Raw genomic sequence first — 18,839 nt, 5'->3', positions numbered from 1 at the left:
CCACACCTTGCCAGGCTCAGCACGTCTCGCCCACTGCAGGTAGATTCACTCCCATTGTCAACACACCTGCAAGTTAACCACTTAGCCAACACCTGCCAGCCAACGAGCCATTCAGCCAGCCAGTCGTGTATTCATCCATCTAGCCATCCTACCAACACACCAATCAGACAATAATCGTGCCAAAGAAAACACGCCAGCCAGCCAGCTAACCAGCTAAAAATATAATGATAGACGAAAAGATAATGAATAACACCTGCCAACCATTACGCCAAAACACCTGCGATTCAACAAACTGTCTATCCAGCCAGCCAACCATCTGAGTATTCTATCCATCATCAAGCCAACACAACGACTAGTTAATCAGCCAGCTAGCGAGTCAAAACACCTGCAATCTTGTCAGTCATCATGTTATCTAGTCACAGTCAGCAGCAATCTAGTCAGTCAACCGACACACATGCAAAATGGCCAACCAACTCAAGACATTCTGTGAGTCAGCCAACCAGCCAATCATTCAACTATAGCCATTCCTGTAGACCCACGCCACTCCATGTTTTGATGCTCTCTGGACTAACCTTGAGACTCAAACGCACATTTCTACGCAAAACAACAGTGACTCAATACAGCGCAGCAATTGACCGTGGCAGGAGCACTTCGCAACACACCGCCGGTCCTGCCACACGTCGCGGATAGTCTAACCTAACTGTATCCTTCCTTCACTATTCGTAGAGCGTGGAGTGTCGGTAATTGCAAGGCCGGAGGTATAACAGAGCATCCTTCTCGTGGGTTTTCTATTTTGCCGAGTAAGGAAGCAGAGAAAACGAGTGAAATTTCTCAGCCTCCGCGTCACCCTTTTCTCCCTCGCGGCGGTATGGTACAGGTGGCGGTGGTGGTGGTGGTATCTCTCTATTCACCGCGTGTAATGTAACGTTGACGGGGACTGCAGGCCTTTGTAATTACAGCGTCCCATGCACTCCCTGACACACTCCTGGACTTTTAATGAGGCGGAGGGTGATTAGTGAGGTCTGTGTTCGGATTCTCTCAGCTTGAATCCTCCTCCTCCTCCTCCTCCTCCTCTTCCTCGTCCTCCTCACGTCACCTGACTCGGCGCTTGGGGCTAGTGTTACAGCTGTTCAAAAAAAGTTGCGTTCGTGTGTGAGAAAAAGATCTGTACATGAAGGAGAAAACATTGTGGTGTCTTTATTCTGTGGATTGGAATGGTTATGAGTATTTGTGTGAGTTTAAAAAAAGTTGCGTTCGTGTGTGAAAGAAAAAAAAATGTGCATGAAGGAGAGAAAATATTGCGGTGTCTTTATTCTGTGTGGTGGAATGATTGTGAGTGTCTTTGTGAGAGATTGTGCTGAGTTGTGTGAGATGCCCTGATGGAATATAAGTTTTTTTCTTGCTTTTTTTGTTTATTTCTTTTTTTACTTATTTCTTTTCTTCTTTGCTTGTTTGTCGATTTCTTTCTTTCATTCAACCTAATCTAACCTGACCTAACGTCTTTCTTCTACTTACTCATTTTCCTTGTTTCTTTCTCTTTCTTGTTTATTTTCTTCGTTCATATTCATTTACTTAATTCATTCATCAACCTATTTGTTTATTCATCCACTTATCCATTTATCTATTAATTCATTCATTTATTCACTTTTCTGTGCGAAGGAGACAACTAAGCTAAAAAGGAAAAAACAGCTTAACCGACCCTATCCAACTGTCAACCAAAAAGAAAGAAAATACATAAAGATAGATAAACATCAGTAACACCACAGAAACAACAGGAAATAGAGCACCAGTCAAATTGAGCAAGTTAATTCACGAGGTGTCTTAAATACTACCAAGGCGGATAAGGTCAAGGTGGAACGGTAGAATCAAACAGAGACTTCGTAAGTTTAATACAATAACTGTGGTCAGAAAAATGTACCCGCACTTACTCCATTTAACCATTTAGTATCATATCCATCTCATTATCTCACTATCCATATTTCCTCATTTTAATGTTTTTTTTTTTTTCAAACTTACTTACCTAGTATATTACATATTTCTTAAATTAAATACAATCTCTAATTTCAAATAACTTTGTTACATATATCTTCCATATCCTTGCCTGAAAAACTTTGCTTACTTTAAAGGCTAACCCATAATTTTGTACAGAAATCCATGTATTATTATAATTCATAACTAAGGCTATAATAAAATGTTTAATAACAATATAGTTGAAGTCAAGAAAGTGGAACATTATATAGAGCCAGATAGAGAACTCCTGAATTTCCCTTTAACTTCTATTCGGCACACCTTTCCTTAACCGCTATAACTACTCATGGGACATTTTAATTCTTCTCGTTCTACAACCACTGCCTAATATCATACTGGCAAGACATTACAAAATCTGCTTCTTTTCGTCCCTTTCTTTCTTGTAGGTGCTTGTAAACGTTACATACATTCATCTTAATGCTGTAAGTTGCTGGATACTGTATACTGAAGGCGTCACGTGCAGCCGTGATGAGGTATAGAGAGACCTGTCACACTGAATGTTGAAACACTCCTGTCCTCACCTTCACTACAGTCACTAGGCTGTAGATGAAGATACACTGGTTTTAAAGGATGATTTTATGGTTCTAGCGAGACATTAACAAGGTTTCTACATTGTTAACAGGAGAAACACACTTAAAAACCCGGCTAATCATCTCCGTGGTCTTTTGATATAGTCATGGCGAGACGGCAAATTGTTTCTGAAGATTAGATTAGATTAGATTAGATTAGATTAGATTTATTGCTAATCATCTCCGTGGTCTTTTGATATAGTCATGGCGAGACTTTGGTTAGTGCAAACTTAAAAGTTTCTGTAAAAATTAACAAATATAGGCCTTCACTTCACTACTTTTACAATCTTTCTACATATCTTGACTCGTCTGGCACGCTGGACAGTCTTACAGCAATTGACAATTTGGCTCGTAATCTCAAACACTTTTTTGCTTCACTTCCATTATATTTCAAAAGGCTTTATTTAAATTTACACGAGTTAATTTTTTATTTATTTATTTATTTTTTTTTTTTTTTTTTTTTTACTGTTCTATGTAGAAGCAGAGTGACAAGATTTCTACTTCTATGAAGTGTAGAAACACTCTTGAAAACCTCGCTGATTATCTCTCTGGCCTTTGAATATAGTCTTTTCTGAATACAGGACAATAGCTAGATTCTCAGTAGGTCAGAGAGCTCAAGATTGAAAGAAAACGCTAACAGGGGGACGGTGAATATAGTATACGTTACTTGACCATGACTGTACCAAAAGATGCGCCAGCTGTGATTCAGGAGTTGTGAGTCAGAGCGCTCGTTGCAGGAGGTAGGGAGAAAGGAAGAGGAAAACGGAAAAATTGTCATGCAGGGCCGGTAGGATCCATGTTGTCCCTTGCACGGCGCGTGACTGCCAACAAGGGTGCAAGGAAGTTCCACTGGGTCTCCTCCTCCTGTCCTGCCGGTCCTGTCCTCCTGAAGGTTACGAGCGTTGTTATCATCCTGTTATCAATAATTCAACGTCGGTATATCAGTGTCAATAATATTTTCCGTGTTTGATGTGTGTGTGTGTGTGTGTGTGTGTGTGTGTGTGTGTGTGTGTGTGTGTGTGTGTGATCCGTTCTCTCTGCCGGTTTGTCTCTCTGTCGTTTCTATCATGACCTCAGAGATTTCCTGTAAGTGATCATTTAAGAGCGAGTAAACGAAATTCCTCAGGTGTTCTCTCCTTAGAAGAGAAATTAACATAAAAAAAATAAAACTAACTAACTAACTAACTAACTAAAATAAAAAAGAAGTGTAACAAAATATAGCAACGAGGAAATCCACTAAAAGACATAGAAAATAAAAATAAGATCTCCAATACATTACACGCTTCCAACACTGTGCCAGAATCTCGTATAGCATCGAAGGACGAGGGCTGAGTAAGCGGTTTTGTGGAGCAGCTGCATATCCACGTACTATGCAGTGGTTGGCCGGGAAAGGCATACAGGAAAGGAGAGGAGAGGGAAAGGGAAAGCAAGAGGGCAAGGAACAGTGAAGCGGAAGGATAGAAGCAAGGCTGTCTGTAACTATTGACTTGAAGTTTAGCATAAGGTTGGAGATCATTATGGGGGTCATCTATTTGTGAAGGGAGAATGATGTTGATAAGTTGGGGGTAGTTACACACACACACACACACACACACACACACACACACACACACACACACACACACACACACACACACACACACACACACACACTTTTGCTTTAACCACTTCATATTCATTGTTCAAATTAGACACTCCTTCAAATATTCAACACCATCACCTCCCAAGTGGAGCTGACGATGCCATTGGGTGGAATCCGAGGCGTTTTCATAGCTTTATTGAACCTCTTTGGTGGAAGCACAGAGCGGCGCGGAACAAAGGCTAAATTTAACGGGACATTCTGCTAAGTGGAGTGGTGTGTGGACCAGTCTAGTGATTCCAGGGAGCGTGGCTGTGGGTGTGGAGTCGAGTGAGTGGTGATACAGACATTCCTGGAAGCTTGTGGTGAAGTGAGGTGCTGAGCAGAAATTCCTGGAGATAGATAGATAGATAGATAGATAGATAGATAGATAGATAGATAGATAGAGATAGATAGATAGATAGATAGATAGATAGGTAGACAGATAGATAGATAGATAGATAGACTGGTAGACAGATAGATCGATAGATAGGTAAACAAATAGATAGGTAGATAGATAGATAGATAGACAGATAGACGGATAGATAGACAGATAGATAGGTAGATAGATATAGAGAGAGATAGATGTTTATTGACCACCACTGTACATATATTTAAACAGAGGCTTGTGTTCTGAAACGTTTGGTGTTCTATTAACGGAATATTCTTAAAAAAAATTGCTATTATTATTCGGTTTTGTGTTGATACTTTTTCCTTATAATTCTTCTTTTTTTTATTTAAGAGAGAAAAACTGGCCAAGGGTAACAAAAAAAAGATTAAATAAAAGGCCCACTTCGATGTCAGTCCTCAAACAGTATTGAGAGAGCTAGGCTGTTACTATCAATCGGTTTCTGAAGGCATTTTTATCTCCTTAATTTTTTGTTCTATGTAAGAGGAGAAAAACTGGCCATATACAACAAATACGATTAAATAAAAAGACCCACTTAGATGCCCGTCCCCGAACAGTGTTGAGAGAGCTAGGCTGCTTCTATCAATCGGTTTCTGATGGCATATTTTCTCCTTGAATTTTTTTTTTCTATGTAAGAGGAGAAAAATTGACCAAATACAACAAAAAGGATTAAATAAAAAGACCCACTTAGATGCCCGTCCCCGAACAGTGTTGAGAGAATTAGCCAAAAGGATGAGATAAATGATTAAATGATGATACAGAATTCTTATCTCTTACATCACGAAAACACGCTTGAAAATCACTCAGACTTCCACTGTAGCTGATATAACAATATAAAATTAAATGTAGAAGCATCTGAGAGTAAGTTTAGAAGGTGGAGTTATAAATTACGAAGGGAGCAAAGCCTGGTTTAAGAAAATATGAAAATGTATCTTTTTAAATATGATTCGTGCATTATGTTACTGTGTGGTCATGTAACCTTGCAAATTTTCAGGACTCAGGCGTCATATATGCCTTGTTCCTTTTCTATCTTCTATGATGCATATGATAATGTGTGAAGGAGTAAGAAATCGATATACTCCTTTAAAAATATAAAGCATTTAGAAACAAAGGCAAGATCAAAAGTAGAAATATGCAAGATTAGATAAGAGTTGAAGGCAAATAAATAATAGAAAGAAAGAAAGGGGAAAGAAAAGGAAGAGCAGAAAGGATGAAAATAAAGATAAGAAAAATAAAGGTATGCAAGAGAGAGAGAGAGAGAGAGAGAGAGAGAGAGAGAGGGAAGGGAGGAACAGAAAAGACGCTCTCTCAGGAAAAAAAAAAGATGCAGTAGAAGGCATTCCAAAGAGAAGTCTAGCCAAGTTCCAGCAATTCCTACTCGCACTAAATGCAAACTTAATTCTCCGCTCGAGATTTTCCTTTTCTTCTTTTGTGAATGCTGAACCAGAGTTGATGAGATTCACTTCTGGGAAAAATGAGAGGAAGAAAAAAAAAAAAAAAGTTCGTGGCTTCAGGAACATTTAACCCCTTCAGTAATATGACGCGTTTCTATTTTCATTCTGCTTACTATTTGGTGATTTTATACAGCTTCAGAAACTCATATGGGGATTAAAGATAGTGAAGACTGTGGCCATTAACCTTCTGACCTCCATAGACCCTTCCTAATATAAAAAAAAAAAAAATAATATGGTCTAATCGTATACACAAATTTCAAGGTAAAAATGTGTCTCAGTACTTAAGAGGTTAAACAAAACTATTCAGATATGGTCAGTCATGCAAGGCTATATCACACAGACAGGGTTCACTTCACATCCACGTGCAGTCGTCTCCCTGTTTGATGAAGCAGTTTTCTTACCTATATTTCTAGCAGAAGTGAAATCTGTCATCATTTTTTTCATGGCAGCTGTTGTTGATCCTCTCTTTCGCAGGTCGCTCCATTCCCGTCCCTCCTCCACAGCTCATGCTTCTCATATCTTCTTCACCCCTTCTCTCTCTCTCTCTCTCTCTCTCTCTCTCTCTCTCTCTCTCTCTCTCTCTCTCTGTGTGTGTGTGTGTGTGTGTGTGTGTGTGTGTGTGTGTGTGTGTCAGTCTCTCTCTCTCTCTCTCTCTCTGGAATTGGTATTTTTTCGTAGTGTATTTTATTGTAAATACTGCGAGAAAAAGGAAGAGTAGTATACAAAGGAAGAGGGAAGGATGGGAGGGTGATGTATAAAATTAAGTGACACATGAAGAACAATCAGCCTTTAGCTTAGTGACAGCTGTGAGGCAGCATTGCCGCGCAGGAACAACAGACTGATGAGTTTAGCGCAGTTTACCATCAAATTAATTTCTCAAACCCACTGTGAAAATATTTATTGGTGAACTTGAGTTTTGTAAGGTAATTGTAATCATTGTCATCATTAATAGTGTTTGTATGTCATGTTGGCAGATAATTAACTAGTCAATTATGAAAGAAAAAAAAATGAAGCACACTTAAAGTCGATGCTTCACATTTTCCAGGTAAACATTCAGTGTTTTGTCTTTATTGTGTCCTGGGAACTTTTTTGCTTTTATAAAATTTACTTGAAATAAAATGCTATTGTGAAACATAATGAACTAGAGAAAACAATGGAATACAGTTAAAGTCGATGTTTCACATTTCGCAGGTAAACAGTCGGTGTTTTGTCTAAATCTCAAATTGGGAACAGTTTTGTTTATAAGTCTACTGAGCGTTATTAAATATCACCATTAGATAAAAATATATTAACTAATTATAAATGTAGTTGCTAATATTTACTATATTTCAGAATTTTGTAAGAGAAGTAATATATTTCGTAGAGTGCAGGAACTAATCCCTGAGCGAGTTGGTCCATCGCAGCGAGACAGACAGGATGGCTCGGGGGACAAGCGCCGGTTTTGATCGTCATATTACTATATTTTCCCCGGAAGGAAGGCTTTATCAAGTTGGTAAGTGGCGAGAAGATTCGTGTGGTGTGGGGGAATGTGTCTGAAGGTAAAATGGTGCGATAATTAGCACAGTATGGGGCGCGGGGAGGCGGTGGCTCTTTGCATGACAATCTCCTGCTGGAGTGAGGGAGTGACGGCGTGAAATTTCCTGCAATGTCCTTAGTAATGGCCTGGAGCGGCTTGGTGGGCAGCAGCGGCTCTGGCTAGGACACCGGTACTCGCCCTGCTGCTGGGGAAGGGAAATAATGCCATTCCCATTGTGTTGGCGTGTGGCGGGCCAGGGCAGCTAGTTCAGCCCGGGAAGGTGTGTGGTTGTTGCGGGTTAGTGTTAGGTTAGGCGCTGTATTATTCCTGGTGTGTGTGTGTTGGGGGGGGTTAGGGAGGTGTTGGTGTTTGGTGCCTGTAAGTCCACCGCCACCCTGCTGCCTGCACCCTGCCAGCCATGACTCAGTGACTTGGTGGGTGTGAGATGCGTAATTCATCAGAAGTATATGAGGAGGTTTGTTTTTTAGTTGGTGAGTTCATCCACATCCTCATTTATGACAGAATCAGTCGGGTCATTTCCTGGGAGTGGGTTTAGACCAGCACTGGCCCTCCCTTCCATGAGTGACTTGGTGAAATTCAGGTATTTTCTTAAGAGGATCATTGACTAAGGGAATAAAAAAAAAAAAAAAAAACATTGAGGTGCCACTCCCAGAAAAGACATCAAAGAGAATCGTCTAAAATTGAAGGATGTGCATCTTGAAAAGTTTGTTTCAAGATATTTATCCCATTCTTGTGACTAACTCTCAGACCTGTTTGGGGACTGGCATCTCAGTGGGTCTCTTTGTTTAATCACTTTTGTTTCCCCTGGCCTGATTTCCCTCCTCTTAGATAAAAAAAAAAAAAAACTATCGGGACACAATGTATAGAAAATGAAACTAATTGCTGTTGAATTGATGTAATTCTTTACTGTAGTGTCATGATATTCACAGACTAAAGCTACAACAACTTCCGGGTAGTTCTTCCACACATTCCCCATCAGTACCCCCAGAAACTCTTATCCTGCCTCTAGGTGTCGAGAGCTGCACCCGCCAGTACTGTTCCGTGTCACTGGCCTGACTCAAGTGATCAACACAACACACTATGCCAGGCTTCACTGCTTCACCTCAATATCAGTCTCTACAAATCATTGCCTTTACTTTCATGATACTTAATGCTGCTCCACAGTTAGTGTCCTGTTAATAAAGTGTTACCTTGTTGTACAGATTTTCCATCATGCTTGCTGATCTAAAGCTGGAGAAAGTGTTAAACTGAAACATGCTGATGTATGTATACTAGGTGGCTGACCCATGGATGGCTTCGCAGTGGTTGGCCCACCCTTCCCTTGTGTTGCCATGGGTTTCATTGGTGGTCTGGGCTGCTGCAGTGAAGCCATTGTGGATGACAGTGATGTTGCTTGTTTCAGAGTATGCCTTCAAGGCTATCAACCAGGAGGGACTGACGTCCGTGGCCTGTAAAGGAGAGGACACTGCCGTGTGTGTCACCCAGAAGAAAGTGCCAGTGAGTAGTGTGCTGACTGAGTGTCTGACTGAGCCTGCAACACAACACTTTGGTCACTGAGTACTGAGTGTTGCCACCACAGAACACACACCTTGCATGTATCCACACTTTTTAACTTGCTTCCTGACAAAGTTGTTTTTTTCAATTTACTGTTAAAGATTTCAAAGCCTAAGTAAACACCTTCCTTTTAGTTTATTAAGCAGTTTCTTGATTATTACATCATTTAATTTACTTGTTTATTATTATTATTATTATTTTATTTATCAATTTATTTAAAGAAAGTTACATCAATCTTACTTCTTTTCCTTGACCAATATTTCATGTATCTTTGTTCATTGGAGGGACTCAGTGCTGTGATTTCTCTCTCTGCTCTTCCATTATTAGAGAATAGTGATAAAAGTTATACAGTTCTGTTGGAAATGGAACCACAGTATTTCCATGAATTGGAAAGTAAATAAGCTTTATATAAGTGGAATGGAATATTTTGAATAAGTGACAGCTTTACTTTACAAAACTTACCAGTCTTTCTCAACAATCCACATTATATACTGAAAGTTTGTGTTGGCAGTACATATTATCACTGCGAAGATGTGGAAAGCATCAGCTAATATTTTGGAAGATGTCCAACAGGGAGTAGAAAATAGAATGTAAGTAACCTAACTGTTAAAGATAATCTCAAAGTGCAGTTTTGGCATCTTTCTTTTCATGTGCCACTGTGCATGTTGCTGAGGTTTTCTTGATTCTTTTGATGTTTTGACGTCATATACGGTTAGGTTAGGTTAGGTTAATTACCTAGAGTTTTATGAATGCTGATCAGCATAGTGATCAAGCTGTTTAAACCTTCCATTCTCACAGTTTTGCTTTTGTTTGATAAGCCTTGGAGCATTACTTGAGTGATGGAGCAGGTGTCATGCTGTCTTAAGTATGCACAGAATAAATGTTTGTTGGTACCTTGTAGTTTTTAAGGCAGTGTTTGAACTATGATTTTCAAGTTACTTTTGACAGAACTGTTAACTTTAAGAATGTTATTTTAATGTATGGCAAGTGTGTTGTTAACTGAATAGCGTGTCATCCTTGCAGGACAAGCTTCTGGACCCCATCACAGTAACCCACATGTACAAAATCACGCCCACTGTCGGCTGCGTCATGACCGGCATGCAGGGTGAGTGCTCCTCTCACTGCTATGCTTCCTCCTCTTCAATGTGTTGTACCTTAAAATTACCTTGAAAGATTGTTTTATGTACAAAATATTGTAGATTTGTCTCATGTGTTGATTTATTTGTGTTGTGGAGTAGTTTTCATTTTTTTTTTTTTTTTTTTTTTTTTTTTTTTTTAACTCATGAGTCATTGTATTAGCACTGCTTGAGCACTTGTCTTTGTAAGATCCTGACTTCAGTGGTGATTTTTTTTTCATAATCATTACATTTTTTATAAGATCATTTGAATAGTAGTCTATAGAAATTTTGTTTATTGTAACTTTTCGGAAATTACTGTGCAAAGATGAATGTTTCTTTTACAAAATTATAATTCAGTTTTTTTCATCAATCATTATAGTAAATATTAAGAGTGAAAACATTTCTTTATAGTTCTTACAATTTTTTAACTAATGTAGCAAGATAATCTAAGTGTTTATTAATATCTTTAAGTATTGTGACTTTCAGAAGCTTTGATAAGTGTTTGAATACTTTTGAGCTTAAGATCCTTTCATGCATCACTAGTATGACTCATTGTTGTACAGGTGACAGCAGGTACCAGGTGATGGTGGCTCAGAACGAGGCCAACAACTTCAAGTACCGCTACAGGTACGACATGCCCATCAACGACCTGTGTCGCCGCATGGCTGACATCAACCAGGTGTACACACAGAATGCCGAGATGCGACCCCTCGGCTGTGGTGAGTGTCCTGTCCCTGCCAGCCACTATGCCTCTCCCTGCATCACTTACCTTGTTGTGTGGTTTGGAGTACCGAGATTTTTTTAGTCCTCAGGAATATGTGTGTGTGTGTGTGTGCATGCGTGGGTGGGCACTGTGCTTTAGCCATTCAGCTTTGTGGGAATGTCATCCTGGTATAGAGATAATTTAAGATAAGTACATGTAAGAAAGGTTTTAGTGAGTTAGGTATCCTTAACATGGTGAAAAGGCTTGGGTTTGACTGTAGAGACAAGGATTGAAATGTTTTAAGGAATTATATCATCAATCCTGTATGGCTGTGAAGCTATTTAGGTCCAGAGTCAAAAAGACTAATGTAGCTTTAGATTAAGAAAGAATTTTGTAAAGTTCTCAGTGTGTCGAAGTTTTGTTTTGAAAGAACATCTGGTCGTTTTGAGATATTGGAGTGTATTTCTGCATATAATAAGACTGTGTGCTTGCCTATTTGTTTAGAAGAAAGCCATGTGTGAAGAGGGAGCTTGAATCGAAACTGCCATGTTTTTCAGTTCAGACATCTAGTGAGAAGTGTGTTTTGCCCCTTTTGATGGCTTATGTGATGGTTTCACTTACAGGTATGATCCTGATTGGGTACGACGATGAGCTGGGGCCGTGTGTGTACAAGACAGACCCGGCCGGCTACTACTGTGGTCACCGAGCCTGTTCAGCCGGGGTCAAGCAGACCGAGGCGAATAGCTTTCTGGAGAAGAAGTATGATTTGGAGGCTCTCTCTCTCTCTCTCTCTCTCTCTCTCTCTCTCTCTCTCTCTCTCTCTCTCTCTCTCTCTCTCTCTCTCTCTCTCTCTCTCTCTCTCTCTCTCTCTCTCTCTCTCAAGTATGGGAGCATGTACTAATGCAATTTTTGAGTGTTTGAAGTGGTGCAACTCAGCCTTTCAATATGTGGGTGGTGAGGTGGATTTTGTCTGTGCAGAGGCTTAACATGTGATAAAGATGGTCTGTGAGGTAAATGTATGCAAAAGAGAGAGAGAGAGAGAATATGTTTGTTGGGGGGGTGCTTTGTCTAGGCCATTCCCTGTGGTTATTGCCAGCTTGGTCAATAGATGATAGGTGTCTTGTCTTGTGTCTCAAATCCATTTAAGGCCATGTCTTCCTACTAAGTAGTAGTAGTTAAGGAGAAGTTTATAAGTATTGTTTAAGAATTTGAGCTCTGCTATTCATGACTCCCCCACCTGTTTGGAGGAAGCTTTGTTATATATATATATATATATATATATATATATATATATATATATATATATATATATATATATATATATATATTAAAAGAAGTACTTCTTAAAACATTAGAGGATAATCTTACTCACCCTTTCAATATAGTATTTGTGGTATATTGAGTCTTAACATGACCAGTAGTCATTGCAGCATCTGTACCCTCCTCTCTACTCTCTAATGTTGTTGGTGTTTGCAGGTACCGGAAGAAGACTAACTACAACCACGATGAGACCATCCAGCTGGCCATCACCTGCCTCATGACTGTCCTCTCGGCAGATTTCAAGCCCACCGAGGTGGAGGTTGCCGTCGTGTCCAAGGATGAGCCGGCCTTCAGGTGGGTGGTGGTGGTGGTGGCGGCAAGGCTGCTGTGGTTTCCTTAGATATTAGTGTCTTGGTACATATTTGATGTAGAAATACACTCAACCCTCAAAACAACGGACCTCCCATCAACGGATTTCGGAAACTACAGACAATTTCTGGAGTCCGGTTTAATCTATGGACGAATATTAAAATGCGCGCGATTGTCCGGTCCCGGCAAATTATTCTCCGGTAGGTGGCAGGTCGGTCGCATCATCAGCTGTTGGCCGCCATGTTTTACCTTCAGTCCGTGTGTTTTCAGGTTATTTGTTGTACTTAATGCTTGAATGATTTCTTAATGATTACACAGTATTTTACGTACATTTTATACAGTTTATTTACGGACTTTTGCAAAGAACGAACTTTTGCAATCTACGGACAGGGTCGTGCACGTATTTGTCCGTTGTTTCGAGGGTCGAGTGTATTTTATATTGACCTTCTCTGTGTAGATTGGTTTAGCTCAATTGTTAAACTGATTATTCTGATATTTGCCCAATTTGGTACCAGAAATGGTCCTTTTAGCATTCATTGTTTTAATTCATTTGATCTTTTGGTGATGATAGCCTGACCTTCCCGAAAGTGGTTCATCAGCTTTTACATTAAGTTTAGAGAAACCTGCTCTTTCTTGTCTTGCATTCTTTAGTAACTTTTATAGGAATGAGTAGATATTTATAGATGAGCAAGATGCTTTAGTCAAGAAAACTGGCACCTAGGCAGCATTGAAGTGTCTCAGGGTTGGCTGCACCCTCACTCCCTCCCTGTCACTCGAGCTCTCCTTGTTGGCATATATTGTTTATAATAACTTGTCTTGTTCAATTCAGAGAATTCTAGTTGCTATTATTAGACTTAGCAGTAAAAGCATAATTTAAGTATAGTTGTCTAAACTTTAGATAATAGAAACAAAAAAAAATTATATATATATATATATATATATATATATATATATATATATATATATATATATATATATATATATATATGTTAGCAGTAGTGAAGGTGATGGACTCACTGAAGTATTCAAAATAGATCCATTATTCAACAAAAGCCTGGCCAAGACCGAGGCAATTGTGAGGTAACTGAAGGTTGCCAGCTTGGCTTAAAGTAATAATACATAGGAATGCTTCTCACAATATAATGACATAAAATGTACTATCCTATATCCACCTTTCTCTTAACACTCGTAGCATGCAGTGTCTTGAGCATCTCTTCTGTCCTTAATGTGTGCTGAGCAACAGGGCAAAGTGGGCTGAAGTGGCTCTGCTCTGCTGCTGGCATGACTTCTGTGGGCGTCAGGTTTTTTGGACGGGTGTGGATGGGTGAAGGAAGCAGTGGTTCCTCCTCCAGATATGGCCATTGGGCATCTTGATGAGGGAGTCATGGGACTTACCAATGTACATGATAGTGATGACCTCATCCTGGACAGGGACCATGGTGCCAAACTCAAGCCATGGGAGAGGTCAAGCGTGGCCATTGTACTGAGCAGTGTCATCAAGTAGACGAGTGGCAGCCTGACAATCAGAGCTCTTGTCTCTGGCCTGCGATTGATTCTGGAAAGCCTTTGCTGCAATGCAAAAGCAAAGAGAGTGACCATACAAGATCTGGACTGGGATGGGGGTGACTGGTGTTATGAAGTTTAAGGAGACTGTAAAATACCTTACAGTCAAGATTTCCAGGAGGCACTTTCTGGATGAGGTGCTTTACTGCCTATATGGTGACCTCTTTGTGGCTGTTCGACTGTGGATAGTGTGGTAATGATTTGTTGTGGTGGAGTTCCCAGTGCTTGAGGAGGCAGCAAACTCCTGGCTTGAGAACCAAGGCTGTTGTCCATATGCAGATGAACTGAAGCACCTAAGTCTTGGAATACTTGCCTGAAGTGATGAATGGTCGCCAAAGAAGTTATGTTCAGACAGCATGTCAAGCTAGTGGGACAGGTGATCAGTGATCATGAAGAACTTTTTTGTGGTAAAAGGGTAGGGGTGTCATCACAGAGATGGAGCTCTTGCTGCCTTGACTTGGCGTGGCTCACAGGCATATTCTGTATTGGCAAATGTATGCCTTTATGCTGGGCAAGTACACTGCTTGTCAGGTTTACTGTTTTGTAGCTTTGGCCAGGAAGCAATGGCAAAAAGTGGCTGGAACCATAACTCTAGCCCATTACAGGATGAGGTCTTCCTCCCAGCACAGGTCCTCATGTTTCCAGTAAGGGCACAAAGTGGTGGGTAGTAAATAGTGGTCACTTAGGAATCCCTGCTTGACAAACTGAAGGAGCTTGAGGTTGTGGGGAGGTAGCGTGGGAGAGGAGTGGACTGGAGGGAAAATTTGACAGATAGTGGTGGCAAAGTGACCCTTGATCTCTTCTGCCACTCGAGTAGAAGAAAGGTGTGAGGTACAAGGAGATTAATTTTTTTGTAGACCACACAAATCTTTGACCTTATAGTACCACTGTCTGTTGTTGGGGATTAAAATAGTAATGAATGTTGTCATTAATCCTCTGACTTCCATACACCCTTCCTAATGTCAATAAAATGGTCCCTTCCTAATGTCATTAAATGGTCTAATTGTACTTAAGAAAATCTCAAGGTAAAAAAAAAAGGGGGGGGGTTAAGCTCAAGAATTTTGTTTTGGTAATAACTTGCCATCATACCCTTGTTGTGTGTGTGTGTATTTATTTAGCTAGTTGTATATATTGTACAGGGTTTGAGCAGGGCTCAGTGTCCTGTCTCCATATATCTAATTGTTCCTTAAAATTATGCTCATTATGTGCTGTAACATCTTCATTATCCAATGCATTCCATTTTTCCACTGTTCTGTGTGGAAAACTATTTTCCAATATCCTTCACACACTGCCTCTTTTCATGTTCTCTTGTCCTTCCATCTTCTGTCTTCTTTGTCTATCTTTTCAATATCATTTACTATATTGTACATTGTTATTAGGTTCCCATGTTCTCTTCTATCTTGTAAGGTTGGCAGTCCCATTTCCTTCAGTCATTCTTCATATGTGAGGTCCTTTAATTCCAGCACCATCTTTGTAGCAATCTTCTGTACCCTTTCCAATTTTCTTATATCCTTTTTAGAGCTTGGAGACCATACCACTGCTGCATATTCCAGCCTTGGGTGTATCATGCTTATGATGATCTTTATCCATGTAATGAAATGTCACTCTTATATTAGTCAACATTTTATATGATAGTCCAAATATCTTGCTTATGTGTTTATCAGGGCTCAGATTTTCCTGTATGATCACTCCCAGATCTTTTTCCTCTCCCGTCAAATAGTTCCATACCGGTCTTTCTTACTATTTCCTAGTTCCATTACGTGACATTTCTTGGCATTAGACTCCAATTTCCACTTCCTGCTCCACTCATAGATCTTGTTTATATCTTCTTGCAACAACAGACAGTCCTCTCTGGTTTTGATAACTCTAAGCAGCTTTGCATCATCTCTTATTTGTTATACATATTTATAGAAAAAAAATACCCATGTGCAGTTGTCAGCCTATGTGGAAAATGTGTGCCTGACTTAGTATGCACCCCTTAGCAAAGGATGCAGCTGTGTTACTGCAGCTGAGCACTTTCCTAAGGCTCCTCACTGACTTGCAGCAAGTCACTGAAGACAGGTCTGAGCACACTGCTGATATCTACAGCAAGGGGTGAAAAGTCGTATCTACTGGTCAGGTCCTTGTAGTGGCAGCACTTGGAATCCTTGGCACTGTGTACAAGTCCTAGTGTGTGTGGACAGAGAGTGTGATTCATCATGCAGCAGTTGGAACCACTTGGGTTAACCGTAGCGTTGTTTGTAACACGAGTGAATGGTTCTATGCTGAGGCAAATGTTCCAAGTCTCTAGTGCTCGTAACCCAATTAGCTTGTAAAACTTGTATCCTGAGGTGCCACTGTAGTCCTTGTCATACAGCAGGAGATTGTCCATTACCTTCTTGTATTGCACCACTGCCTGGGATGCCAGGTTGCCTTGTTGACAGAAAGCATCCGTGGTGGCAAAACTCATGGGGCTGTGGAATTAGCAAAAGCAGCCAGTAAAGAGTCGGGTAGATTACAGGTGGGCTGAGTGGTACACCTGGCTATTTAGCTTTAATGAGTTTGTGGTGATGCATACACCTCCACAATAATAACCATCAGGTGACACAAAGGAAATGGGTTGATGATACCCTGTGCCATCATGGAGTCCCACTCAGCATTTGCAAGGTCTTAGTTTACCTGGGGAATCAGCTGAGGTATGTGAACTGTAAAGGCTTATGCATCCTTCCTAAGGTAAATTTACATAGGCTGTAGTGGTGCCTTCTGCAAATCGACGTCATTCACTAGGACGTGTATGCATTAATTATCAAAAGAATTGCTGCTTGGCCTCTGATTCTGCTGAAGGTACTACCAATATCAGAGATCTGCTGTGGGAATTCCTTTTGGGTAAGAATCATTGCAGTGCTGCCATGAGAGCAAGGGGGGTAACTAAAGCCACCTTGCACATCAATCCATCCAGAGCACAATAACCTGCCAAATGTGAGCTCCACCTGGTGGGAACCCAACATACCAGGTATCTTGGACCCATCAGTGTTGTTGTACTCGAGTGAAGAGGCTGGTTGTAGGTTATGTCTTGTGAGGCCCATCACTGTGGTATCAACTCCTGTGTCAGGCACCATCTCAAGGCTACTTGATCTTCCACCATGAGTGACAACAACTCATATAGTAGGAGGTGAAGTTGTCATGGGCAGTTGACAGGGCTGCATATGCTACTTACTGACTGCTTTAAGAGTCATGGGGCCCACTGACAGACATGTCTACACCATTTGGGTGGTGTCTTTCTTGGTATTTGAAGATTTGCGCCAGAAAAGTTTCCTGATTTTGTTAAAAGTCCATATCAACTTCAGCCATGTACACTGGATGGTCTTAGCTGGAGAAGCATCATTGTGTGGCCAGTGCCCCTTAGTGCTGCAACTGTGGCACAATGCCTTCATAGCAGGGCAGCCTCTAAAACAATGTGGAATATAAAATTTGCTGGGTGACAGAGTTGATGAATTAGTTGCATTAGAAACCCTACCCCTACCATAGGCCTTGTACAAAATACGATGATAGTGGCCACAAAAAGGAGGCATGCTTATTCCAATGATCAAGAAGCAACTATAGTCTGTCCGTTTTTATTATCTCAGAGCAAACCGTGTGTTCGGTTGGCAGCCTTGCCTCACCTCAGCCCCGCTGAGATGCAGATTCATTAACAAATATTTATGTTTATTCACTTTACTCAGTAATGTGTAACTTGTGTCGTTACTGAGTAAAGTGAATAAATATAAATGTTTGTTAATGAATCTGCGTCTCAGCGGGGCTGAGCGAGAGCAGAGGTGAGGCAGGGCTGCCAACTGAACACACGGTTTGCTCTGAGATAATCAAAAGGGACAGACTATAGGGAGGGACAAGCCTTTCCCACAGTGATTACTCAGTCGTATTGGTGCCCAATATGTGCAGTTTCACAAGCATATTCTGTACCACGTCAAGGACAAAGTTACACTTAACACTATTGTAGTTTGTTACACCCTATTACTTGGCAAAATTTAATGACAATAACTGTAATCAGATTAACAGTGAAACCCAGCACAGTAGATCTATAACAATGAATGTCATCACAACTTCAGTTCTTGCTGTCATGTGAAATACATTGCTCTTAACATAGGCATTTCTATTTCAGAACTCTGACTGAACAGGAGATTGATTACCACCTGAGTGCCATTGCCGAGAGGGACTAGTAAGAGGAGGAGTTCCCTGGGTGGGCACATTGACACCACCATTTGTCAGGATAGAAGCTTTTGTTATGTCACACTTAGTTTTTTTTACTACCTGCATTGAGCCTGATTTTGTGAAGGTGTTTCAATCTTATTAGCCAGTATTCAATGCCTAATTTTTTACACCACTGGATGCTGGATGCTGAGTACACACGTGGGGAGCATCACACTATAATTATGTACTTGAGTCTCAGCTAATAATAAAAGTTTTTGGCAACTTTTCTCAGCAGCTTAACCAGACCTAACTGATTATAAAAACATGCATACAATTACTGAACAGTCACACTCAATACATAAAATTGACATAACACCCATCAACCAAAGTGAAGGTTTTACCAGAATATCTGTAGTTCAACAAGGAGTGATAACATGCATTTACATATAACACATCTCCACTGTACATCAATGACCTCTGTGCTCTGGAA

At 40.4% G+C, this 18,839-nt stretch overlaps 1 protein-coding gene across 1 annotated transcript; it reads left to right on the top strand.

The window, feature by feature from the left end:
* Positions 1-7,422: 7,422 nt before the first annotated feature.
* Positions 7,423-18,635, top strand: LOC123498016 (proteasome subunit alpha type-6-like). The gene is made up of 7 exons (XM_045245090.1): positions 7,423-7,570; positions 9,018-9,112; positions 10,193-10,274; positions 10,851-11,006; positions 11,614-11,749; positions 12,467-12,604; positions 18,321-18,635. The coding sequence occupies exons 1-7, from the start codon at positions 7,495-7,497 to the stop codon at positions 18,376-18,378; spliced, it is 741 nt and encodes a 246-aa protein (XP_045101025.1). The 5' UTR covers positions 7,423-7,494; the 3' UTR covers positions 18,379-18,635.
* Positions 18,636-18,839: the final 204 nt, after the last annotated feature.

Source organism: Portunus trituberculatus, chromosome 47 (assembly GCF_017591435.1).
Source record: "Portunus trituberculatus isolate SZX2019 chromosome 47, ASM1759143v1, whole genome shotgun sequence".
Lineage (NCBI taxonomy): Eukaryota > Metazoa > Arthropoda > Malacostraca > Decapoda > Portunidae > Portunus > Portunus trituberculatus.
This window is presented reverse-complemented; position numbering and strand designations above follow the sequence as displayed.